The 27,648-nt window shown below is 44.6% G+C and overlaps 1 protein-coding gene across 6 annotated transcripts in view; it reads right to left on the reverse strand.

Annotated features, from left to right (window-relative positions):
• Positions 1 to 27,648, reverse strand: part of ALPK1 (alpha kinase 1) — a 107,798-nt gene that overhangs the window by 30,408 nt on the left and 49,742 nt on the right. For all 6 annotated transcript variants that reach the window (XM_075998248.1, XM_012766174.3, XM_075998245.1 and 3 more), the window contains 2 exons: positions 25,402 to 25,556; positions 203 to 401 (listed from right to left, as the gene is read on the reverse strand). In XM_075998248.1, coding sequence (XP_075854363.1) covers positions 203 to 401; positions 25,402 to 25,556 — 354 coding nt within the window. The remainder of the gene's footprint in view (positions 1 to 202; positions 402 to 25,401; positions 25,557 to 27,648) is intronic.

The following is a 27,648-nucleotide window of genomic DNA, read 5'->3' on the forward strand; positions in this document are numbered from 1 at the left end:
CGGGGAGGGCCCACCTGAGCTGGTGGCGGGGAGGAGCCCACCTGAGCTGGCGGCGGGGAGGGCCCACCTGAGCTGGCGGCGGGGAGGGACCCACCTGAGCTGGCGGCCGGGGAGGGCCCACCTGAGCTGGTGGCGGGGAGGAGCCCACCTGAGCTGGCGGCCGGGGAGGGGCCCACCTGAGCTGGTGGCGGGGAGGGCCCACCTGAGTTGGCGGCGACGCGCGCCTGGCGGATGACCACCTGCGGGGCGATGGGCGTCGCGGGCTGCAGCTCGTGGAGCCCCTTGGCCACCTGCAGCAGCGCCGCGGAGACGTCGAGCCCGTAGAGACACCGGTCCAGCAGGAACACGACGGCGGCCGCGGCCACGCAGTCCCGGGCGCGGATGGAGGCCCGCAGGGTCGCCTGCAGCGCGGCCGAGGGCCGCGGGGGAGAGAAGGCAGGTTCAGGGCCGGGCTTAGCCTTTTGGGACGCTCGTTACAACAGCAGCGAAACCCTCAGCGTGGAGGGGAAGCAGTTTGTTGGGCGATTGAACCAAAGGAAAGAAAAGTCCAATTAGGGGGAATTTCCTTCGTTCTGTTTCTCCCATCCGGTCTCTAAAGCGATGCAAGAGATCACTGCGCACTTCCTGTGGTTAAAAATTCAAACAAAAATATATAGGTGGAAATTAAAAGTGCCCTCAGTTTCCCTTATGCTGTTTCTTTCCCTCCTCCCCGCCCAGCCTTCGCCTCACTCTCTGATAACGGTTTGGGAGAGAATCTTCCAGAACTCCTGCCCTTTTATGTATACCTAGGCATGGACTGATTCCTTGTCTGGCTTTGCGCTTTGCTTCCTGCCCCCCTTGCTCTCCCCTCCGTCTGCGTCTTTCCTTCAGAAATGGGATCACACTAGATGTGTTGTTGGGCTGCTTTCTTCCCTCCGTCGTCCTTCCATGTGGGAGGACTTTCCACGTCAGATCATGACACGCTGCTTCATTTGTTGCCTACATTTTAATTGAGGAGAAATATAGAATTTTAGGTAACATTTTACCTTGGATTTCTATCATCATGTTGAATGAATCAATAAAGTAAGAAAAAGAAGAAAACGGGCCTTAATGGAAGTGTAACCTAAAGCGTGAGCAGCAGAGATAAAGGAGGCAAGTTTTTGCGGACAGACATCATCTGCTTGTTAGGGTGTCGTACCCAAGACCTTTGATTTAGTGGTTATGCAGCTAGTAGCACAAATGACTTCGTCACCCAGTGCTATTATCTTCGTCTCAAGCAAGCTGAGTGTTGGCTGGGCCTGTTTGTTCACGCAGGAAGCCTGGAAAGCACGGCGAGCATTGCCCACTTTCCTCCTGCAATGTGGCCGCGCTGAGCTCTGCTTTCTTCACGTCCTCTCAGGTGGGAACACTTCCTGGGGAAAACCAGGTGCCGGGCGCACTGCTCAGTGCTTTCTATGCCCCGATTCTCTCAGTCCTCACGAAGATGTTAAGAGCCAGGTTCTGTTATGATTCCTACTGTGCAGACGGGAAACCCCAGATGCAGAAGTTAAGGAACATGCCAAGGTCATACGACCTGTGTGACTAAGAGCGAGGATCGGAACACAAGACGTACAGGTCCGGATCCCCCACGCTCACATGCTCTCTACACCTCTGTACCAGGAAAGCTGGAGGATTTGGGTATCAATTATCTGATACTCATAGTTGTGTTCATAAATACCTTCTATGCAATCAACATTGTTGCAGTTGCTGGTCTTAGCATGGTTTAACTGAACAAACTGAAAGGAAGAACAAATACATTCATCTAAGTAGAGGAGTCTCTGCTTTTCAGAATATGCCTGCAACAGCTCTTTTAGACACTTGCTTATGGCTGAGTAAAATTACCATAAAATTTTACATCTGGCCCATTGCAGGATTCTATCTATGGTATTTACTCATATGAAATTTGTTTATATTTTTTCCTTTTTTTTTTGGTTTGATGATCTACAGCACTGTATACAGAACAGAGTATTTATATTTATAGGCATTTATCAATCAGGTAACGCCATCAACAACCAGCACAATAACCTTTCTCTTTTCAAACTGATGCTTTCTTAGCTTGTTAGTACTTTTAAACTATCGGCGTGTTTATTAAGTATGAAAAAATTTCACTGTATTTGTCTTTTGTTCTAAGCCAAGCATTGTTTTTATTGTGACAGAGATGCCAACTGTTGGGGGGACATCTCTTCTCCTGATGTTTCCTTCCGTGTGAAGGGAGCCCAGTGACTGTAGCGATCTCAGCCTCTCTGTCCCTTTGCCACTCAGCTCTGCAGAAGGTGGAGTGGCTGGTCAGCAAACTTCAGAGGAATCAACTGGGCACGTATGGCTTCACACCGCCCTTTTTGCCCTTGGAAATGAGCTGGGTAAAGGAAACAGGGACCCTTCTCTCCTTCTCTGTCTGCTAAGTCTTATCTAGTAAGCCACCCTATGTGGGGGTGTTCTGCTTGGCTCAGTATACCCTGTGGGAAATCTATGTAATCCCGGGGTTCAGCTAGGAGATCCCCTATGCTCTAAGACAAAGCCATAGCTTCCAGTTCAGCCTTTAGCAGAATTAAAGGTAATATTTTATCTCTTGTCTGCCTCTTTTGTTTTATTTCTCAATATGCTCAGAATCCAGGAGAGGAAGAAAGATATTATCTATTGGATCCTCCCAAAGACCCTGTCATTAACCACTGACTTTCTAAGCCACACCATAGCCCTTTGTAAGGGAAACTGCTCTGCCCACAGCTGCTGTCTTTGGAGTGGCCACGTGTTTGCTCCTCAGCCTTGACATCCTTCTCCCCTCCCCACCACCAGATCAAGGCCACCTGACCAAGAGTAGCCACTTGATACCTCACCCCATGACCCTGTAGTCTGGCTTTAAAAAAAATGGACTTATCAACTTGAACTAAGAAATACATAAAGAATTTGTCCGTTGTTGCAGGGTAGAAAGAAGTGGAAAGTGGACTATAGATTAGCCATATTTATGGGCAACAAGAGGGAAAATCCAAGAATGATGGCTTTGAATCCAAAGCCACCTTTTCATGAGTGCTGTTCTAGAAGTTACATGTCTCCTTTGTTGTACCACGTGTATTTTCATAATAACATACCCCGTCTTTGATGAGTTCACGTGAATGAGCTTCTTCTGTTCCTTCCAACCAAAAAAAAAAGCCTAACTAAAATCCAAATGCTCACAACTTCTACAGAGGTTTGTCAAGTTAAGCATCAATCTGAAAGCAACACGTTTCAAAATAAGAACAGTTCATTCATTTGACATTTCATGTAAACTCAAAGATGAGAAAGTAAATTGACAGTTTTGCATATGGCCAGCTCTGTCTAATAAGGCCAGTCTCTCAGCAAGAGTCCTCCCTACGCTAGGGACATAAGAACATCATCCTTTGTTTTGCAGCTTCAGCTGCTATCTGCAGAGCCTGCAGTGTCTGCCGCCGCTGGCCTCTCTTATTTTTTTACTTAGAAATAACAACCTTATCCGAGTCACCCTGCTCATGGCTATGGACCTTGGAGGGTTGTCTGTGGGCGAGCCAGTGAGTGTCCTCCTTTTGTGTCACACTCGGTGTCTGTCCCTAGCTTTGCCTTCTTTCTCGCCGGCCTGCAGTTTCCGGGCGGTGCTCAGTGATTATCCTCACTGATAATAATGGTAATAATGATTCCACCTTCCTAGCACCGTCTAGATTGTGAGAACTGTTCACACATGATCTCGTTTAAACTTCATAGTACTGCTAAAACATAAATAAGAAAAGGAAACTGAAGCTGAAAGGTTAAGTGACTCCAAACATACAAAAGCAAAAGGGTCAGAGCCAGGCAGGCATTCAAGTCTCTCTCTCCCTCTCACGTTGTGGTAAAAACATGTCACAGGCCGGGCGCGGTGGCTCACGCCTGTAATCCTAGCACTCTGGGAGGCCGAGGCCGGAGGATTGCTCAAGGTCAGGAGTCCAGACCAGCCTGCGCAAGAGCGAGACCCCGTCTCTACTTAAAATAGAAGGATATTAGCTGGACAACTAAAAATATATACAAAAAATTAGCCGGGCATGGTCGCACATGCCTGTAGTCCCAGCTAGCTGGGAGGCTGAGGCAGGAGGATCGCTTGAGCCCAGGAGTTTGAGGTTGCTGTGAGCTAGGCTGACGCCACGGCACTCTAGCCTGGGCAATAAAATGAGACTCTGTCTGAAAAAAAAAAACCAAGTCATATAAAGTTCACTATCTTGATCATTTTTAAGTGCACATTTTAGTAGTTTAAAGCCGTGGGCCCCAAGCCCTGGGGCCGTGGACGAGGACTGGTTCAGAGGCCTGTTAGGAACTGGGCCACATAGTAGGAGGTGAGCGGTGGGGGTGGGGCGTGGAGGGGGAACTTCCTCTGTATTTACAGCCGCTCCCTGTCACTCACCATCCCCTCCCACCCCTTCTACCCCCTATGGAAAAATTATCTTCCATGAAACTGGTCCCTGGTGCCAAAAAGGTTAGGGGACTGCTGGTTTAAAGTATATTCATGTTAAAGTATATTCATGATCACTGGAACTCATTCATCTTGCAAATATGAAACTCCACACTGATACAACAAGTTCCCTTTCCCCACTCCCCCCCCCCCAACCTGGCAGCCACCATTCCACTGTAGGGCTGGGAGGTGTGATACCTTTTCCCACCCATCGTAAGGGTCATGGCTGGCACTAATAAAAGACAGGTTAACAAGAGAAAAGCATAACCAATATATTTAATCAAAGTTTGACATGACATGGGAAACTTCAGAAATAAACAGCCAGAGACCCAGGGAAAATCGTCGTATTTACGCTTAGATTCGATGACAAGCAGACAGCATGTAGAAATGTGATCAGACAAAAAGGCTGTGATCCGATGGTAACAGACTCAGGGCAGGGCCCGCAAGGCTGTCTGTCCAGATTCTTTCTGGCCTCTCTGTGCCACATTCCTTCCTCCCAGGTGTAGGGTAGGAGCCTTCCGGAAGGGAGTCCTGACAAGTTAGGTCAGAGAAGTTCCTTACAGCCAACTCCTACACAGCCAGGCAGGGGAAGGTTAGAATCATATTATATTTTTAGGTTTTATGGCTGGCTTTGGGTGAGGGGGTCCTAGTTTCTATGACCTGCCTTGGGGAAGAGGAATTCTGGTTTCTATGACTTGCTTTGGGGGAGAAGGAGGGGCAGGAGACGGTCAGAAAGAACTTGCTTCTGAGCTCTTCCAATCTCTTGTAGTTCAAAGGCCTCCGGTCACTAAGGTGCCATGTTTGGGGGTATCATTTTCTGAGCCCTAACACTACTTTCTGTCTCTATGTATTTGACTACTTTAGATACCTCATATTCACAGAATCATATAGCCTTGGTCTTTTTATGACTGGCTTACTTCATTTAGCATGATGTCTTCAAAGTTCATCCATATTGTAGCATGTGACAGGATTTCCTTCCTTTTCCAGACTGAATAATTTTCCATTGTATATGTATATACCACCTTTTTTTTATCCATTCACCCATCAGTGGACATTTGGGTTGCTTCAACCTCTTGCATGTTGTGAATAGTACTGCCATGAACATAGGTGTGCAGATATCTATTCAAGACTCTGCTTTCAATTCTTTTTGGAGGTATACCCAGAAGTGGGATTGTGTGATCATATGAGAGTTCTATTTTTAATTTTGGAGGGAACCCCCATACTGTTTTCCATAGAGTTTGCACCATTTTACAATCTTACCAGTGGTGCACAGGGTTCCATTTCCTCCACATCTTTGCTGACACTTGAGGACCACAAGTCTCTTACGGGTCACTTCATCTTCTGCTTTCCCACTGTGGTCTGATCTGGAGGAGTGTCTCATCTGGACACAGAAAGGTAGGTCTTTAAAGCTAGAGCTGGATGCAGTGTCGAATCCAAACAGTGGCTTAAGGGACCTCATAGCCTTTATTATGATGAGAAAATTCTACGAAAAAAAAATGCAAGGGCAAATAAAAACAAATTCCAGATGAAAAGCATGTTCTTGTTATGTATTTAAAAACAAGAGAAAGGAAAGAAAACTTTTTCAGGAGATGACCTTTAATTTCAGTGCTTTGAAATTCTCTAGTAAAAGTTGGTATGAAGAGAGAAAAAGATGAGTTGGTGTTTAGCTAGGGATTACTGCGGTTGGGCGCTTCTCACACTGAGCTGCAAGGGCACTTTGTAGGTCCAGTGGAACCTGCCATGAGTTGGTCTCTGAGTAGAGGAGACAGAGTTCCTTGGAGTCTAGGGAGGCCGTGGTCAGCAGAGTCCACAGGGCAGAGAACCAGAAGAAAAGAGCTGCACAAGCAAGTTCAGCCATCTGCAGTGGGTCTTCTTTGAGTCTTCAGCAGAATACTGATCATCTTTTCTTTTATTTCAAATTATTAAGAGGGTACAAATGTTTTTGTTACATGGATAGCTTTCATAATGCTTAAGTCAGGGCTATTAGTGTGGCCATTACCCAAATAGTGTTCATTGAACCTGTTAGGTAGGTTTTTGCCCCTCACCCCCTCTCCCTTCCCACTTTCTTGATTTCCAATAACTTTTACTTCTCTCTGTGCCCATGTGTGCCCATTGATTAGTTTCAATTTAATAGTGAGTACATGCGGTGTTTGTTTTTCCATTCTTGAGATACTTCACTTAGGAGAATGGTCTCCAGTTCCATCCAGATTTTTGCAAAGGCATTAATTCATCCTTTTTATGGCTGAGTAGTACTCCACTCATGAATTGATGGGTACATAAGTTAATTTCACATCTTTGCAATTGTGAATTGTCCTTCAATAAACAATTTAGTGCAGGTGTCTTTTGAATTTAAAAAACCTTCTTTTCCTTTGGATAGATACCCTGTAGTGGGATTGCTGGATTGAATGGTAGGTCTACTTTTAGATCTTTGAGGAATCTTCATACTGTTTTCCATAGAGTTTGTACTAATTTGCAGTCCCACCAACAGTGTATAAGTATTCCTTTCTCTCTGTATCCATGACAACATCTATTGTTCTTGGACTTTTTAATAATAGCCATTCTGACAGGGGTAAAGTAATATCTCATTGTGGTTTTAATTTGCATTTCCCTGATGATTAGTGATGTTGAGCATTTTTTCATATGTTTGTTGGCCACTTGTCTATCTTCTTTTGAAAAGCTTCTGTTCATGTCTTTTGCCCCCTTTTTAGTAAGGTTGTTTCATTTTTTTCTTGCTGATTTGTTTGAGTTCTTTGTAAATTCTAGATATTAACCCTTTATTGGATGTATAGTTTGTGAATATTTTCTCCCATTCTGTAGGTTGTCTATTTGCTCTGTTGATTATTTCCTTTGCTGTGCAGAAGCTTTTTAATTTAATCAAGTCCCATTTATTGATTTTTATTGTTGTTATAATTGCCTTTGGGGTCTTAGTCATACATTTTTTGCCTAGGCTGATGTCTAAAAGAGTTTTCCCTATATTTTCTTCTAGAATTCTTATGGTTTCATGTCTTACATTTAAGTCTTTTTACTACCTTGAGTTAATTTTTGTAAGTGGTGAGAGATAGGAATCCTGTTTCATTCTTCTGCACCTAGCTATCCAGTTTTCCCAGCACCATTTATTGGATAGGGCTTCTTTTCCCCAGCATATGTTGTGTCTGCTTTGTCAAAGATCAGTTGGTTATAGGTAGATGGTTTTATATCTGGGTTCTCTGTTCTTTTCCATTGGTCCATGTTTCTCTTTTTGTACCAATAGCATCCTGTTTTGGTTGCTATAGTTATAGTTACAGTAAACTATAGTACAGTTTAAAGTCTGGTAATGCGATAGAATACTGATCACCTTATTGTATGGAAAGAAACCACCCAAAGCTGGGAAAGAACCACCTGAAAGAACAGAGGAAAGATCTCATGTTTTCATTAACCAGAGTAGAAAATCCTGTCATTCATAGGGCATGGGATAGAGCATTCAGAGGGTATTGCTTCCATAGAGATAAAAAAAATTAGCCTTAGAGTAATCTGTTCTTGTCCAACTTTGAAAGTTTAGAAGTAAGCTTCAAAAAGATCGAATTATTTCTTGATTTGACTGTGTCCCAGAATAATATTCAAGAATATGTCCCACCAAGTATTTGCCATCCAATAAGGTGAGATTTATAATATCTAGCACCCATTAAAAATTTCTAGGCATAAAAGAAACCCATATTGCACATAAAAAGAAATCAATAGAAAGTGACTCAAAATGACAGTTATAAACTGTATTTTTTATGGTCAAGAAGGTAGAGTAAATATTAGGTATGTGAAGTAGAGACATGGAAGATATAAAAAATGATCTAAATCAAACTTTTAGAGATTAAAAAATATAATGTCTCAGACGAAACCACAGGTATTGGGGTTCGTTTCCTAGCCACACCATTTATTTGCCATGAAAAGTTATTTCACCTCTCTAGTCTCAGTGACCTCGTGTGTAAAATGTGGATAATATCTATTTGCAATGCTGCTTTGGGATTAGAGGAAGTGGGGGTCGAATGCTCAGCACAGAGCTTGGCAAATGGTGAGTGCTTTAATAAACGACTCGGACCGCTAAGAAGAAAACAGAAAAAAAGAAGTCAGTCACTCCTTCCCACTCATAGGACAAAATGTCAACAACAGGCTCCCAAAATCAGTTTCAGTGGAGTTCTCAGTCGAATAAAACAGAAGGAATGGGTCACACGTATAACATCGATAAGGCTTATCTCAGAAAATGGCCAGACCTGTAATTTCTTACAATCCCTTTCTTCTCTTCACCAACCCTGAGGATTGATGGTGTTGGAAGGAGGAAGAAAAGGGCACTGAACAGGCTCCATGGCACTTGGGGAAGGAAGCAGGTTGGAAGGGGCCTTCTCAGCGCGCACGTGCGAGCTGCTCTTGGCCAGTGCCCATGGAAGAATCGCTCCCAAGCACCTGTAAACTGATGCCGAGAACACCCTATTCTGCATCCCGCACGAACACACCATAGATTGGAGTGGAGAGCATTGCCTAATCTATTTTCCCCCCTTCTACTCTTAATAGATTGGAGCACAAAAGCCTGAGAGAGGGTGACCTGCCAGACAAAAGGGCCTTTGAGTTCCTTGGAAAAGTAGACTTGGAGGAGGATGGAAGGAATCCAAGTGGCCCTATTATTTCCACTTGCACTAATTAGACATTTTTCTGTCAGCTATTGAGCACTGCTGAGAGGCCAAACTCACTGAATTCATTTCTAAAGTGTTTACAGAAGTTTGCATCTGTTTGTGTCTCTTCAGGAGGAAAATAAGCACTTCAATAGCATTGTGGAAAATCTAAACGAAGCATCCTATTCTGGAGGGCCTGGCAGCCCCGCAGCTGCATAATTTAACCCTGTTCAGGGCCCAGGCCTCTCGCGTCTCTCTCCCAAACCTAACGATGCAAAATTCAGAGAAGTCAACTCAGGAGAATCTTTCCTTTCTTTTCGTTTTCTTTTCGCTCCCTCTTTTGAGCCGGCCGCGTGCTGTGCGCTACATGGGGATTTAGGTGGCTGTCGTTCTTCGGTCCCCTCTCTCGTGTCCCTACCAGCACGCTGAGAAATTAATACCCACTTTCATTCGCTGCCAAGTGAGGGGCTAGGACATTCCTCAGCAGGAAAGCAGAATACATCATCATCCTGGGAATCTTCCCAAACGTGCGCCGGGGGACACCGCGACATCAGACGGGGAGGAATGAAAGAAGGCCAGAGTGTGTGGCAGGGAAGGGACGCTGAGGAGAGTTTCCCTACACGGCGAAATGTGCCCGGGTTATGCACAATTAGATTAACATGAAAGGGACTCCCTCTCCCTCCCCCACGCCCCAAAAAAGAAAGAAAAAGAAAACAACACAAAAACCCTAACCCACTGACGACATGGCCATGCCTTTGAAATGCATATTGGTCTACACGGAATTGGATTCAGGATTCTTTGCGTTTGGGTTTTCTTAGGCCCACAACTGACCTGCCATCACAGAGGACTCCAAAATCTTATCCTTTTAGGTAGTGTCGCAGTAACAGGATTTTAGTGTTGGGCTGAGCACAGGCTAACTCAGCAGCAAAAATGAGTAACAGGAATTCTATTCCTTTCTTTCCTCGGAGGGTGAGTGAAGGGGAAGATTGTCCCAACAGCCACTAAATTGTATTTTTGTTGTTGGTGGTGAGTGATCATGTTTAAATAGAAATATGTAGACGTGGATAAGAGGACGTGCTGGGTTTCCAGAGACAGGCTCACGCTGCACGCACACACACGCAGTTGTGTTCCCACATCTGCTTCCGGGATGGGACACTCAGGTTTCTAATTGAGTTTATGGCGCAAAGGGAACGCCATGGCTAGGAAGCTGAGTCAGGTGGTAAAGGAATTAAACTCCACAATGAGATTTCGATACAGAGATGATTGAAAAAATGCTAAAGAGCCTTTTCTAAGGGCTTTCACCCAACAGCAGCAAAGAAGAGTGTGTGTTCATTGCTCCGTGCTCTGCGCCGAGCATCAAGTCGGGGTCCCAGCCACGGGTTCAAAGCCACGATGTGTTCACAGCAATGACAATGGCAGCTGTTCTCAAGGGGGGCTGGGCGAGGGGTTTCAGATCCGAAGCCATCTGGCTCTGCAATTGGCAGGAGCAGTGCGAAGGGAAATCATTGCTGCACAGCAAATTGGGAGAAGGAAACAGGCAGGGCAAGACGGAAGGGAGGTGGGGATGTCCTGAGGTGAGGAATTGGCAGAGTAAAAAAAACAAGTGATCGATGCCCGCATAGCTGTGCCTCAGCAGCAGAAGCAGAGTAAGAGTGGAACCCGTCAAACTGGCCCACTCAAGGCTGATGGAAAACCAAACATGGCGCCCCACATCTGTCCACCCAATAAATGTGCCAAGGAGGTGAGAAGAAAAAACTGAACTTGCTTAAGGTTTATGCCCGGGGCCTGTTAACAATTCATTGGCCTTTCTTTCATTTTACCAATGGAAAATGCAGATTCAAACACTTTTGAAAAATAACTGTAAGTATTTACTCTATCTCAATACCTGAAGATAATATTTTAGGTTAGGTCTCCCTGCTTTCCTTCTCGTCCTCTCTCAAATCTACTACAGAAGGCGTTGTCTCTCTGTTAGAGGAAAAAGCAGGCAGCACCAGATAGAAAAGCACTTAGCCAGGATCCTGTGACTCTCGGGCCCTGGCAGCTGTGACCTGCATGCCTGGCTTCCTTCTGGACCCCAGGTTGACGCGGCCACCACCACTGCAGTCATCATTCTTGGTGAATTCACAGCCACGTTGGGGATTCATCAGCACACGGGTCTCTCTGGCCTGTGACCCCTTTCCCTCTTGCTCTGCACTCAACCTCAGTCACCTACTCCCATGGTCGGTGGTACCGTAGGACTGGCCATTTTGACGGCACCCTGGCATCCAATTGTCTGAGCTTTCTCGCCTGTTCTTCCAGCTTCCTTCGGTGATAGCCCAACCCCAACAATTCTGCAGCCATTTAGGGATGTCTGCACCATCCACTGACTCTATCTATCTTTTTACTGTCCCAGGAGTCCTCTCGTGTCCTCAATTGCCTCATTAAATTCATGGTGCTTCGATATAATGACTTTTTTTTTGTTTGTTTCTTTTTTTTTTTTATTTTGGCATATTATGGGGGTACAGATTTTAAGGTTTCAATAAATGCCCATTCCCCCCCCCTCCCCCCAAAAGTCTGAGTCTCCATCATGACCATCCCCCAGATGGTGCACATCTCACTCGATATAATGACTTTTTTTTGGGGGGGGAGACAGAGACTCGCTTTGTTGCCCAGTCTAGATTGAGTGCCGTGGCGTCAGCCTAGCTCACAGCAACCTCAAACTCCTGGGCTCAAGCGATCCTCCTGCCTCAGCCTCCCAAGTAGCTGGGACTACAGGCATGTGCCACCATGCCCGGCTAATTTTTTCTCTATATATTAGTTGGCCAATTAATTTCTTTCTATTTATAGTGGAGATGGGGTCTCGCTCTTGCTCAGGCTGGTTTTGAACTCCTGACCTCGAGCAATCCGCCCACCTCGGCCTCCCAGAGTGCTAGGATTACAGGAAGGAGCCACCGCGCCCGGCCTGTAATGACTTTTAAAAAAGCTTCCTTGAATGCTTTGCCTCTTTCTCTCTCTGTCGTATTCGTCTGGTAAATTCCAAACTTGTTTCTTGTTGGGAGAAATGTTGGCCCAGGATCCTGTGACTTTCTCGGGCCCTGGCAGCTGTGACCTGTATGCCTGGCTTCCTTTTGGACCCCAGGTTGCCACTAGGAGATTCTCACATGAGAATCTCCTAGTGGGACTTCCAAACATCTAGAGGCCCAGACGGCACCCCAGACCAGCATGTCACAATCTCTGGGCGTGTGCCCAGGCACTGGTTCCTTTTACCAACCCCTGAGCGTTTTCAATGAGCGGCCAGAGCTGGGGATCCCTGAGCTGGCCTGACCTTCCTGGACTCAAGTGAATCCTCCTGCCTCAGCTTCCCAAGTAGCTGGGACTACAGGTGCATGCCGCCATGCCCAGGTAATTTTTGTTTTGTTTTTTATGTTTTGTAGAGACAGGGTCTCTGGTGTCTAACTCCTGGTGATCCTCCCACCTTGGCCTCCCAAGTGTTGGGATTGCAGGTGTGAGCCACCATGCCTGGACCTGGATTCTGATTCTTAAATAAAGTAGCTATTAAGAGATTTTTAGGCACAATGGGGGAAATTTGAATATAAACTGGATATAAGATACAAAGGAATTGTTGATTTTCTCAGGAATAATAATGGTCTGTGGGAATGGTCCTTATTTTTTAGGCAACACATGCTGTACTATTTATGGGCGAAGCTTCCTAATGTCCAATTCACTCTACCTCAAGTGATTCAGAAAATAAATATTAGACTGCACTGTATCAAATTGTCATTTGTGTGTCAAAAACAGCTGAATATTGGCGATTTTACATGGTTTAACCTGACAAATGGGGGAGGGAACATAGCACAAACATAGAGAAATGTTAACGATGATTGAATCTAGACCAAGGTTATTCATTATAGTGTTATTTCATAAAAATCAAAGGAAAAATAATCTATGTCTATTGACCTGGATGGATACATGATACACTGTCTAGCTTAAAAAGAAATGCTGAAAATACAAGAGATCCACCAAAGGAGTAGAGTAGAGGAACAATCTATATATTTCCTATATATTTTTATAGATATGTCCACCCATCAAGAAAAGTGGTGTTAATTGTGAATTAAGCTATTAATATTGTTTATCTGAGGATGGTGAGAATGAAGGGAGTGAAGGAATGATTAATAACATTTCTTTATGTATCTCTAAGTTGTTTAACTTGTCAAAATAACAATGTTTTACTTACATAATTTTTGAATACCTAATTTAAAATACACACATTTACACCTGCCCCTATACAAAATCTCCCAGAAATTTGGAGGTATAGATTGTTTTTTAAATGGGGTCTGCAAAGATTCCCCAAGATTTTTTTAACCCTGTGTCTTTTCATTTAGTTGGAGAGTGGGCAAACACCATCCTATGGCTAAATCCCACCACCCGCCTGTTTTTGTTAAGTTTTACTGAACGCAGCCAAGCCCGTTCACTTAAGTATTGTCTATGGCCAATTTCACAATACAATGATGGCAGAGTTGAGTAGTTGTGAGAGACTGTACGGCTCTCAGCACTTAAAGTTACTGTCGGTTTCTGTCCTTTGCGGAAAAGCTTTGCTGACTCCTGATTTAGATGCTGATCTCAACGGAAGTGCTGGACCGCCTGGCCAGCCTGCCTTTTAATGGAAGGCTATTGTCCTACCTCAGTGTTTGAGTTTTCAGATAGATATTTAATCATTTCATCCAAAATAAAGTGGCTTGGATTGTGGTAACCTAGTGAAAAAAAGAATATACATAGGCTTAAAAAGTAGTTCTAGAAAAATAACATCATCTTTTACTCTAAGTTAATATTGTTAATTTAAATGTTATGGTTTATACATTTGCTAGTGATTCCTATATGCTGTTTGGTTTGGCTTCATACTTGTGTAAGAGCTGTAAGCAGGAGTTATAACTGATCTTATGTTAGCACATGATAAAAATAATTAAGTAAAAGAAATTTTAGAGCAGCCTAGAAATTAGGGTTCTTATTCCTTCTTTTCTAACTGTGAAAAAGCCTATAAATTAATTTATACCAAAACTATCTATACTTTCTTAGAGGGCTTGTCCACTGGAAATAACTAAAATGGAAAGCAACATCAAAGGTCTGAGTTGCTGTAACACTTCACTGTGGCAGAGCTAGCTGAGTCGGGGGCCATGAACTCTAATCTCAAAAGTGAGCGGGAACTCACCATTGCAACATAATCTATTAACAGGGGCAAAACTTTGCACCTGAAACTTTGCAATGTAGCCATTGATAGTTGGCTCTTATGATTTAGTGGGAATTCATTCATTGAACAAAATATTTATTTGGCATCTCCTAGATACATCCAACAGACATTGGAGATGCAATCATAATTGAGACAGACACGGTGTTATCTGCTCTGTAAACATTTTGAAGATGAAAATTCTTGCCATAATGGATTGGGTAGCATATAAAAATATATTAAATAGAATAGATAAATGTCAGCATTGAAGATAAAAGTCTAATATTGACACTACAAGTTTAGAATTCTAACCCGAGTCAACCTATTTGCAGTAAGTCCAAAAGATGGGTCCCCAGAGGAATAGTTTTCTGATGAGGAAGAGGATGCATTTTTCTCCACGTCTCAATCACCTGGACTCCTGGGGAAATGCCCCTCTTTCCAAAGAGTACCAGGTCGGATCCAAAGGCAGCAATTCTTGTCATCAACATGGAATCTGAAGACCATTGTACCTGATGCTGGTATCACGATCTCTTTGTTTCTTGGAAACTAAGTCCACCCTGCAGGAATAGTATTCCTGTAACAACTAGCCCGGTCCATCAAAGGATAAGGCTAAGAAGTCTTAGGCTTTGCCCCAAAGGCACTCAGGGAACAATCCAGAATACCAGTCACCATCACCTGAGGCTGCTTCTGTCTCAGGAGCTATCAGGTATCACAGAGGAAGTGGCCGGTCCAGCAATCAGAATCCTGCAGTCTGGGGTTCTCCCACTGCTAGTTATTGATTACCTCTTCCCTCCATTTTATTTTTTTTAATTAGTGGTGATATTAGGGGAGGGACTCAAATGTCCAAACTGTCAGACTCACAAACATGCTATTTGGAATGTTAAGTTGCTTGCATTCTTTGAAAGGTTGTCTATACGTGTTAACTGATAATTCTGAAAATATCTCACAGTCATTTTTTGATGTCCCAATAGCAAGATTTCACTAGAGGCTTGATTATTCTATTTGATCTTAGTTTCTGTCTGTCTTACCTCATGACTCTAAAATGATCCTATCTGGCCCTAAGCCACGTCCTTTTGATAATTAGCTCATATGATAACAATAGCTGCAATGTACTGAGTGCCAGGCCTGGTCTATGCATTCTTTATATCTACTCATTCAATCCTCCAAGTAATCTAGAAAGTAGATACTATTATTACCACTACATTACAGAGGCGGGAAAATGAAAGCCATCAGTTTACATAACTTGCCCAAAATGACAACTTGGCTCAGGGACGCTAATAAGGGGATGCACTGTGATTTGAACCCCAATAGCCTAGCTCCCAAGTCAGCTTCCTTAACCTCAACCCACTGCCTTACATTTATCAAGATTGTCATTGTTGTTGTTGTTACCAAAAACATATACTAGAATAGTGGCAGGTATATAATTTGGAGAGAACTGTTTGGACCCCATTGTCCCAAGGGTTCTTGTTCTTTTTTTTTTTTTTTTTTTGAGACAGGGCCTAGTCTTGACACCCAGGCTAGAGTGAGTGCCGTGGCATCAGCCTAGCTCACAGCAACCTCAAACTCCTGGGCTCAAGCAATCCTCCTGCCTCAGCCTCCTGAGTAGCTGGGACTACAGGTGTGCACCACCACGCCTGGCTAATTTTTCTATTTTTTATAGAGACAGGGTCTTGCTCTTGCTCAGGCTGTTAAGACACAAACATATCTTAAAAAAGAAAGTACTAATTCCAAGACTCTATGAATTTGTTGAGCTTAAACATGCCTGGCTTGTGCCCTGGTGAGTGGGCGGTCCTGGTGTGTGGGACAGGCAGGTGATCACCCGGATAAAGGCTGGCGGAGGGAGGTGGCCACAGAGGCGGGATGTGGGCATATCCCGGCTGATTTGTACTTTGTGGCATGGCTTGGGGACAAGCTCTCTGAGCCAATCATCTCATCTGCAAAATGGGCCTAATAAATTCCTCTTCGCAGGGTTGTCATCAAGATCATAAGCTGTGAAGACCATTTCAGATTGCATCAGATGAAACGGCCAGTGTTCGAAGTTTGCTGACACACACAGAGGACATTTTCATGCGGTTCTACCTCCTACAGTGTCAGATATACGGAGATAACATTATTTCTTAAGCTCCTGGTTTACTTAATACATAAAATGTGGGCGGGGATGCTACTGTCACTTGCCGGTAGCAGTGAAGGAACACAGTGAAGGAACCCAGCCCTAGGATTTGTTTTCTGAAGGTCATCACTTCCCTTTGTCCACCCCGCACGTGCACCTGCCTGTCTTCTGCTCGCATTTTGAGCTGGGCTGCTCTGCCCACTTGTCTGGGTCGAATTGATTCCTCCAGAACTTGGCTCAGCCTTCGGGCCTCATTATGGGGAGACGCGAAATTCGCGCCGTGGGGTGAGCCGTCATCAAAGGGATAACTCGCATGCCTGATTCTGTGGCAACCAACGTTTCCTTGGTAGAATTTTAAGGACAAGCCACCATTTTAATTTATCTTCCATTGAAACTTGAAAGTACCGTATTAAAAGGGCAGTTTTTGGCAGAGTTTTAGAGCAAGGTTTAAATCCTTGGCGATTTTAATCATACTCGATCTTAAAGTCTGAAAATACATTGGCCTTGGGGCTAATATTCGTCCTTTTAAGGCCTCATTCTCTCAGGGCTTCATTTTCACTTACTAAATGAAATTTATTTTTAAAGAATCTGAACCTTTTATCTGGCTTCTTTTCTCAACAAGAACTGGAATAATGTTCGGTAGAAGAAATTAAAGTCTTAAATGCTGATGATTGGAAATTACAAAATTTCTGGTTTAATTAATTCTGCTCCGAATCAAAAAGTCAAGTCACATTAACAAGGGGCAGAGGGGCGGGCCATGGGGCAGCAGAGAGAAGAGGGTGCCACAAGGGAAGAGAAAAGATTCAGAAGCAGGAATATCGCATTTCGAATCCTTATTTTATTCAGTGAAAAGATGCATTGCCCAAGTCACTTAATTATTGACTTTAGCTTTTCCATTGTCAAGATGTGTGCACGTCAGTATTTGTGCTTGCTCTTAGAGAAGCGGTGAGAAATTTATGTTTTTGAATATTTGACCTTGTCTAGATTTCAGGGCAACTGCTCAGCAAACATTCTTCTTTCCTCGTTCTCTTCCTTTATTTTGATGGCAAGAGATGTGTAGTGTGAAGAATCAAAGTATGAAGAATAAAAGTCACTAGTAACCTCATCACCTTAATGAAAATGTTCATCCAAAAATATTCAGAAGATTTTCTTGTTCAGGATGAGTATTAGGTACCTTTGGAAGATCTACATGGTATTTTTGGTTTTAGTTAGTTGAGATTTCCCCCACCCTCCAAATTTAGGCAGGAAAAAAATGCCAGCTTGCTAGTCTGGAAAGATACTCTGGTTTGCATTATGGAAGAAAGTCATCAGACCATGCCAATATGTTTCTGGGTCTTTACCTTCTGGACACCTGTCAGGATTCTGTTTCTCTGGCTCCTTGAAGAGAGCTATGATCGCATGGCTTCCTTGACCGATGGCCACATCTGCTGGAAGCATTTAAATCCAACGTGCACGTCCTCATTTCTGTTCCCCATTGCGATGGCAACCAGTGTTATTCTGGGTGGCGGGTATTGCACCACCTGGGGCCCTGGGGAAGAATGACATAGAACAGAGCCTCCGCTGGCCTCAGGTGGACGTCTAGCAGGAGGAAGGAATACACCTTGCTTCGAGCCCCTAGGATTTAGAGGTGCTTTTCCCTGCAGCATCACCTGACTGGCCTTGCAGCACGGCCTCACGACCCTTACTCATGCAGAGAGCACGACTGAGGTAGGGGAGGGGCGGATCTAGGAAAGGGATGATATGGCCTGAACCTGTGTAGGTGCAGTAGGATTGGGGGAAGGAAGATATATGTGAGAGACGTTGAAGAAGAAAATCAGTAGAGTTTTGTAGCCAGTGAGATGTAAGGATTGGGGAGCCGATCCCTAGGTCTTGGTACCGGTGAGTGGGTGGTTTGTGGCGCTCTTTACTGATACCGGGTGATCACTGGAGGAGGATACGATTTGTCTGGTGGAGGGAGAAGACGCTGAGAGATGATGAGTTCAGTTTTGGACCTCTTGGCCTTGCGACAAGTGGGTCATCCAAATGGAGAGATTTAGGGGACTCTTGACTACACTATGGCCCCCAAACTGAGCAGAGTAGGAAGAGTGATATGTTTTTCCCAATCTATTTTCTCTAGTCATGTTTAACCACTTGGTACGGCGCTCACCGGCCGCGACACCTTGCCCCCAGCCAGCACTCATAGTCCCCACGGTAGTGTGTGCTGTGCATTGACGACAAACCCGTTTTGCTCTTGTGTGATGAGGAAAGCTTGAAAGCACGGAAAGCTTGTTTTACTTTACAGGCAGCTTTACTTGTCATGTAAATCAGAATAGGTAACATATACACATATGTTTTCATTACGTTATTTTTAAATGTTCACAATTTTATTTTGATAAATGAGAAAGTAGAAAAGTCATATCATGGCTGTCAGCTACAGTCGCTGTGCGTGTTCATCTGTGGCCGTCGACTATAGTCGACTCTGGTACAGAAGTGGTTAAGGATGCAATAATATGTTAATGGTAGAAACTGGAGCCTACGTGCTTTTTCCTTCTAGAAACTATTTTTGTTGAAATGTTCTGTTGGACAAATTCTGTTCTTTACTGTGGATTGGGATTTGGTGCCTTCTGTCCAGTAGAGCCATAGGGCCACGTGCTCGGAATTTCGAAGTCATCTGAGAGCTTTCTAGTTCTATTGTACTCTACATAGGCACTCGATGTGTTGCTTTCCTGTGGTGGCCATAACAAAGGGCCACAAACTGGGTGGCTTAAAACAATAGTGATGCATCGTCTCACAGTTCTGGAGGGCTGGCAGTCTGAAGTCAAGGTGAGGTGTCGGTGGGCCACGCTCTTTCTAAAGCTGTAGGGGAGGATCTGCTCTGTGTGTTTCTCTTGGCTTCTGATGTTGACAGCAGTCCTTGGCGCTCCTTGGCCTGCGTCTGCACAGTTCTGGTCTCTGCCTCTATCCTCACATGGCACTCTTCCTGTGTCTCTGTGTCTTCACGTGACCATCTTCTTATAAGGACAGTAGTCACATTGGATGTCCTTGTCTTAACTTGGTCTTTACTGGGCAGCAGGACTTGATTTGCAGTTTGCACAAGGAGCCCTGCACATGGAGGACAGGTGTGGTCCTCAGAGAGACCAGGAGTGCAAATCGTGACCTCGAGTAAGTTATTTAACTTCTCTGAGCATTAATTTTCTTAACTATGAATAATAACACTTTGCTTTAAGGGTTGTTGTGAGAGTTCGAAGAGTATACATTGACCAGCTCCCTCATAGTCTGTGGTAGTAGGTGGCAAATATATGGGAAGAGCTATCGATCGTGTCTTAGTCTCTTACCTAATCCTCACACGACAAAACTTTCTTCAACTTGCTATTTCACTTCCTAATAAATTCATACTTTGGTTTCTTTTGATGAATACTCTCCCCCACTGTGCACTCTCAAGTCAGTTACACTAGGTATTTTTTAAAGCATTTCCTGCAATCTTGTAATGAGCAACTCTTACATTTATTTATGTTTATTTATGTTTTAATTCTTGCCCTTTTAATATCTAAATTAGTTCAAAAATAAAAATATCAACAAGTTAAAGGCACCAAGATTATTTGCAAAGACATATTTAAAAAACGATTCTGGAAGCTAAACTTATCAAACATTATTCATCCACAAAGGTTTTCCACCCAAGATAGCATAAGTGTAAGAAAACCACTAAATACCTATTTATTTATTTTTGTTCTCTTTTTAAATCACTCCAAGGAAGCACAGATATTTTCCAAAAGCATTAATGGTATAGAGATGATCTGATTACCAATTTTCATGGTTGTAGAGTTGGAAAGGAAATGGGGGAGAATCCTCATTCTCAACCAGCTTCCTGTCCTCCTACTGTACTTCCGGGTCAACCTATAGAAATGACCCTGTGTCACCTTGGGGAGGCACCGCAATACATTCAGGGCTGACCCAGAGCAGGTCCCTCCCTCCACAGACTCAGGGCCCTGGAGAGGGGTCCCCCACCCACTCCCCGAGCCCCAGACCTGGGCAGGGAGCGCCCAGCCTCAGGGTCTACCTTGCAGCCAGATCTGTGCCCGACGGCAGAGACGAGCAAACCCCAACGCCCTGGACTCTCCTTCCCAAACGCTGTATTTTCAGATTTTCTTTTCATCGTGTACAACTTTTTTGTTTAGAAGCGTGCACATTACTGAAAAGCATTCCAGAAGGTGGCATCCGCAGGGAGAGGCATGCCCCGGCATGTCCGGCCAGGGCCCGGCCCGGCTCCACGGAGGCGCGCGCTAAACGCCTTCAATGCTTTCTGAAAAATCCATCAAAGCTTTGGCTGAATGATATTTATAAGGGCCTTACTGTTCTCTTTCAAAAACTGAAAATGCCCTTCTCCGACACTTGAAAAAAGTTGCTCGTGCTTTTCATCTTCCCCTCTCCGAGTGTAAACATTGTTTTGAGTGAAAAGAGCTGAAGGGAGCGCTTACTTTCCCTTGAAATTTTATTTTTAAATAAGAGAGGGAGAAAATCCTTTTTCTGACTAATACTAATAATACAGGTCAAAGTGTCAGGCGATATACAATTAAAGGGAAAACAAAAAAGGGTCCCCCTCTTTTTCCCACAGTACAATGGCCCTGGAATATAAATTACCAACGAAGATGAAATAATACTTCAAAGCCGGTGGCGCGGGGTAATGCGGTGTTTACAAAGTATTTTCTATGGCACGATGAGACATTAAAGATGACGGTAGCCACGGGCTGGAGGGCGGTGCTGAATAGACTGAAGCTAGCATGAGGTAGGATTTTAGGTCTCCATAGCCTGTGACCCCGTGATAGGCTTTGTTTTACAAGGGCAGCTGCAGTTATCAACAGATGTTTCAGCAATAAATAATTGGTATCATCTCGGAAAAGACCCACCTACCTGGGGAGAGGGCATAATACCCAAAACACTGCCCGGCTATTACAGCCACATTAATCTCCCATCGCCCCAGGTTTCTCGGGGCGCCTGCTGCAGGTGTTTTTTCTGGGAGAGGCGGGCGCACTCTCTCAAGTCAGCAAGCTTTGTGTGGAATGTAAAGGAGCTTGCCCCCGTCATAAATTTCTGTCTGTGGCCACACACCAAAGGAGAAGGGATTGGGAGGGTGGGAGGGGAGGGAGGAAGAGGGGACACAGTGGAGACCAAAAAAGCAAAGCACAGAACACACATCATTTTTCTTGATGAACTTCAGCCTCAGACAGTAAAATTATAAATGACCCTTAATTTTACCAACTCCTGAACGGTGGGAAATAATTGTTTATGACTTGCCTTTTTCTTAAGCATTCTATGTTCAACTTTAATCTGTTACTTGTGGATTTAAAGACACGGTGATTAGGCTCTAAGTGGGATGCTAATTTTTGCAATGGAGGGGAAAATTTTTATGGGAAGGATTCATTTCAAGGTGAAAAAATATATCATGGAAAGCTTATATTTATGAAGAAACTGTACAAAGAGATAATAAGAGCTGAAAAGACAAACTCAGTAGCCCTTAACTATTGCTTATGTATGAACAAAATCTCACAACGAATCGGTTATGAAAATGTAGCCGTCCAGCTTCAGTAAACTCTAACATGAAAACTGATAGCATAATGGAACAGAAGGGACTCATGGAATTGACTGGAGCTACTTTTAACAAACCAAGACATTCAAAGTAATGAGAGAGCTGGGGAGAGCCTGGCTCACAGGGTGCTGTAGTTCTCTGCATTTACAGAACAGAGTGGTTTCCCAATTGTGCGTTTTGGGTCTGGCACAATAGGAGAACATCCTAAAAGTCTTTGCGAGGTGTGGTCAGCTTAGTTTATAGCTTGCTGGGTAAAGTAAAGAAAACGATGCTCAGAGTTCAGAAAGCTCCCTGATTAAATGTATTAATTTATTAATGTAATTAATTAATTAATTAATTAATTAATGTATTAGGGACTACCAGAAGGCCTAAGGGACTGCTTCTTAGAGCTGCCACTGAGTGACCTCGTGATCTGGACACAAACTTCTTAAATTATCCATGCCTCTGTTTCCCCAATTGTGAGATCTGTGCGCTATTAGAGAGGCATGACGGGAAGAATAATGAGTAGACTCTTAAAGCATCTAACAACTATGAGCAGCTTGTCTCCCAACTCACATTAACCCCCCGATGCAGCGAGACTTGGATTTTTAAAAATATCGTCTTCAGCTGCTGTCAGTACCGGCTCTGGTAGAGGAAGAGGGATCTGGGGACTGCAGGGTGGGAGGAGAGAAGCCAGCCCAGCTATGGTGATGCGATGCATCTCAGGCTCTCAGACTAGGTTCAAAGGTAGGAGAAACCTGCTAAGCCCAACGTGGGGGTCACGCCCTGTGTGAGGCTGCTCTTGGAAGGTTGGAAGGCCTGCAAAGTTCTCATGTGCCGCCAATCTAACCACACGAAGGATCTCCAAGAGGGTGAAGCAACCATGAGCTCCTCCAGGGCAGGCCCCCCCCAAACAACAGTTCCCAGAGTAGATGAGAAAGGGATTTATTTTCTGGCTGGTCTCTGGCCACCTTTGCACTGGATTCTCCTGTACTCCCCACCTTGCTGCCCCCCACTGACACCCCCACCAGGCCTCTGTCTTTCCCCCTCGCTCAACACCCTACGCTCTTTGGCACCATCATTCCCAAACTTCGGCACATATCAGAGTCAGCTGGAAAACTTCTCTTATGCTGATTTCGGGACTCCCACCCTGCCCAGGGTTTTTTTTTTTTTTTTTTGGAGACAGAGTCCTGCTTTTTTGCCCAGGCTAGAGTGAGTGCCGTGGCGTCAGCCTCGCTCACAGCAACCTCAAACTCCTGGGCTCAAGCAATCCTGCTGCCTCAGCCTCCCGAGTAGCTGGGACTACAGGCATGTGCCACCATGCCCGGCTAATTTTCTATATATATTAGTTGGCCAATTAATTTCTTTCTATTTATAGTGGAGATGGGGTCTCGCTCTTGCTCAGGCTGGTTTCCAACTCCTGACCTTGAGCAATCCGCCCGCCTCGGCCTACCAAAGTGCTAGGATTACAGGTGTGAGCCACCATGCCCAGCCTGCCCAGGGGTTTTGATTTGGGCCCAAGAATTTGAATTTCCCACCAGTTTCCAGGTGATTCCGATGCTGTTGTTATAAGGTCTCACTTTAATAACCTCAGCTTTCGAGCTGCACTGCCCAATAAAATGGTAGCCCCAGCCACAGGTGGCCATGGACAAAGAAATAAATAAAAAAATAATAAAACTAAACATTCAGTTCTTCAGTCACACTAATCACGTTTCAAGCGCTCTGGAGCCATGTGTGGCTGCCATATTGGACAGGACAGACAGAGAACATTTGCATCCCTGCAGAAAGCTCTGCCGGTCACCCTGCAGCCTGCGGTAGGGTGAGTGAGTCTCAGGGCTTCTATCACCTGAGCTTTCGAGTTTTCCACTGGGGCTTCCTGATGGGGAAGTGAAGTCGTAGGGAGGAGACGGTGTAAGTCACAGTCACAGCTACACCACTTACTGGCCCGTTCCTCAGGGCAAATCACTCTCGCTGCGCCTTAATTTCTTCATTCATAAAGCAGGGACGATGGTGGTAATGGCCCCCAAGTCGCAATGGTTCAACTTACAATTTTTGACTTTACGATGGTGTGAAAGTGACGTATATTTAGTAGAATACAATCATTCTATTTTCCACTTTCAACATGGTGTTCAGTAGAGTACATGAACTACTCAACACTTTATTATAAAATAGGCTTTGTGTTAGAGGATTTTGCCCACCTGTGCACGAATGTAAATGTTCTGGGCACATTTCAATTAAGGTTGGCTAAGCAATGATGTTTGGTAGCTTAGGTGTATTAAATGCATTTTTGACTTAGGATATTTTCTTTTTTTTGAGACAGAGTCTCGCTCTGTTGTCTGGGCTAGAGTGCTGTGGCATTAGCCTAGCTCACAGCAACCTCAAACTCCTGGGCTCAAGCAATCCTCCTGCCTCAGCCTCCCTAGTTGCTGGGACTACAGGCATGGGCCACCATGTTGCCCAGCTAATTTTTACATATATATATACTTTCAGTTGTCCAGCTAATTTCTTTCTATTTTTTTTTAGTAGCGACAAGGTCTCGCTCTTGCTCAGGCTGGTCTCGAACTCCTGAGCTCAAACGATCACCCCGCCTTGGCCTCCTAGAGTGCTAGGATTACAGATGTGAGCCACCGTGCCTGGGTGACTTAGGATATTTTCAATTTACCATGGGTTTATTGGGACACAATCTCACTGTGGGTCGAGGAACATCTGAATCACTGTAAGGCTATTTTGAGAATTAAATGAGATGACACACGTGCAAGTAGTTTGTAAACTCTACAGTGATATGAAGTAGCTATGAGAGAATGTAGGTAAAAACATCCCTGGAGCCTAAGCCTGAATCCTGAGCTCTCGTCTGAGTTCCTGTGCTACTCACGAGGTTCTCTCCTACGTGGGGTGGAGGTACCGGTTTGATGAATCTCCAGTGCAATGTGCTAGGGAATAAGCATGTTCTTGACTTTGACTTGCTACTTCCTAAACAGCCTTAATCCTGAGGAGAAAAGGAAGTGAGCAGGACGCCGGGGTGGGGTAGGGGGCTTGGGAAGGGGCGTGCCAGACTTCAATAGCTTAGACAGCAAGTCACCCTGGTGAAACAGTGGTGAATTTTTTCTTTTAAGCTCCCCAACTTTTTGAAATTGGCATCTCAAAATAAAAATGCCACGAGTCACGGTGCAATCAAAAGTACTTCTCTGGGCCACCAAGGATACGTAAATCTCCCAGGATGACGGATTTCATGTTAGACCACTGACCACCCTTCTGCACTTTTACTAGATTGGCTTTCCAACACAAGATCTTAAGGGTGAGCAGAGCTTTTCGAACAGCTATTTCCCCACATTAGTCAATCTGGCAGAGCTGACCACAAAGGTAGGGGCCTGTCTTGTGCTTCAAAGAAATTTAATCTATTAGGCCACTTAGAGTTGAAAAGCCTCACTTGGAAATGCCAAGAACAGGTGGCGCGGCTCTTCCTACCAGCAACTGCTGCAACCCGGCGCCAATCACGTCCTGCAGGTTTGTTTTGTCCTCTGGGCCCACGGCTTGTTTGTACTGCCACTTCTCAGGCACGAAGGGCCACTTCATTTCCTCTGCCTCCTGGATCAGGGTCCTTAACTCGCTGGGGAGTGAGGCTGAAAAGGCCAGAGTTCAGGTAAGAAAATTGCAGTTCAAGAAAAGGCTGTTGAGCTGCCCATGTTGTGATGAAGCACCTCACAGGCAAAAACAACAAAAAAAACCCCAAAAACCTTTTCCCTGCTTTTTCCTGGCTGGTCTAAGCTGTTGTTGTTGGTTCTGACTCCAAATAACAGTGAGGTGCTACCTGTCAGGGGTGGCCCTGGTCTATTTTGCCCTACAGGTAAATTGGGGTAGTCAGGCGTTAAAGAAGGTTTTTAGCAGGAAGTAAAGCACTTCGGTGACTATCTCAGCATGAAGAGTCAGAGAAAGGAATGAAGGAAATATTATTTTCCCTGTAAAATGAGAAAGGGACTGGAATGAAATGGCACCTGGGGCTTGTGGCAGTTGGTCAATGCAAAACGTCAACTTGTATAACCTCTTTTTGCTTCTCTAAGACCTCACTTTAACTCATCCTTTTACTATGGATACAATTGAATCTAGCCAATAAATATAAAAAACACATGTAAGATTTGAAATGGTGTGAATTAATTGTGCGGTGGCCTTGTTTCACATTAGTAGATATAGGAAATCTCTTAATGGTCACCAAACCAACTTATTCTGGTCCACAATCTCTTACACAAACTTCAGAAATGCACAAAGCTCTGGAAACTGGAATTTTTTTTTTTTTAAATTTTGGCACCCAAACCAGACTTGAATTGCCTAAAGGCTATTTACGGACTGTTTAAGGACTTGCTGAGATGACCCAAAAGTTTAAAAGTGTTGATGTTTGGCTCTAGGTGCTGCCTGACCTTCTGCTGGAGTATGAGTATAAATAACATGCTGTAGCACAAGACTTTCCTAACATGGGTCAAGTTCTGGATTCAGGGTTCTGAATAAGGAAGGGACTGTGGACCTGTGTGTACGACTGCCAGCCACAAGTCTCTAGGTACTTGTCTTGTAGGCATCTCATCCTCAGCATATCCAAAACCAAACTCATTCCCTTTTTCATATCTGATTTCCCTTGTATTTTATAGTTTGATGGATGAAACTTCTTCACTTAGTTACCCAAATCCAAGACCCAGGAGTCGTTCTGCTTTTTGTTCTCTCTCCCTCCCCAAATCTAATTGGTTATCAAATCCTGTGGCTTCTAAAATCCATTTTCTCTTCTTCTTTTCCAGTAATTTTGGCCTAAATTATTGCTTTCAGTCTTGTTCCATCCACTTCATCTTCCACATTGTTGATCCTCTTTTTTTCTAAACACAAGTTAGACCAGGCCATTGCCCTGTATAAAATTATTTAATGTTTTTGTACATACTGTTCTGGCTGTGTGGAATGCCCTCCCCCAATGCCTTCGTGATCAAACCCAGGCCCACTGACGTCATTCAGCATTCAGTGACAACACTGTCCCCTCTGTCACCTGCCATGCGCTCACAGCAGAATGGAGCTGCCCCTTCTGAGGGCTTACAAACCCACAGAGCATGCTCCTGTCAGCCTCCCTCCCGCTGCTCACTCTCTCTCTCTCTTTTTTTTTTTTGTGACAGTCTCACTCTGTTGTCCAGGCTAGAGTGAGTGCCGTGGCGTCAGTCTCGCTCACAGCAACCTCAAACTCCTGGGCTCAAGTGATCTTCCTGCCTCAGCCTCCCGAGTAGCTGGGACTACAGGCATGCACCACCATGCCCGGCTAATTTTTTCTATATATTTTTAGTTGGCCAATTAATTCTTTCTATTTTTAGTAGAGACAGGGTCTCGCTCTTGCTCAGGCTGGTCTCGATCTCCTGACCTTGCGCCATCCTCCCGCCTCGGCCTCCCAGACTGCTAGGATGACAGGCGTGATCTCCCACTGCTCTGTGGCTGCACCTGTCTCTCCCACCAGACCGAGAGCTCACTGAGGACAAGCTTCCTGTCTCGGCACTTTTATATCCTAAATCACGCCCTGCTGGGCGCAAGACCATCACGGCTGGAAGACATGCTCCGTCTCACGTCTAGGCGAGACATAGTACACAGAGCGAAAGAGAGATGACAGAGAAAATGAAAAACAAAGAGAAGAAAGAAAATATAACTCTGCCTTTTTATGAATTTGCCACTGACTGGGCAGTTGTAAGGGCGTTT

Source organism: Microcebus murinus, chromosome 27 (assembly GCF_040939455.1).
Source record: "Microcebus murinus isolate Inina chromosome 27, M.murinus_Inina_mat1.0, whole genome shotgun sequence".
In the NCBI taxonomy this organism is placed as follows: domain Eukaryota; kingdom Metazoa; phylum Chordata; class Mammalia; order Primates; family Cheirogaleidae; genus Microcebus; species Microcebus murinus.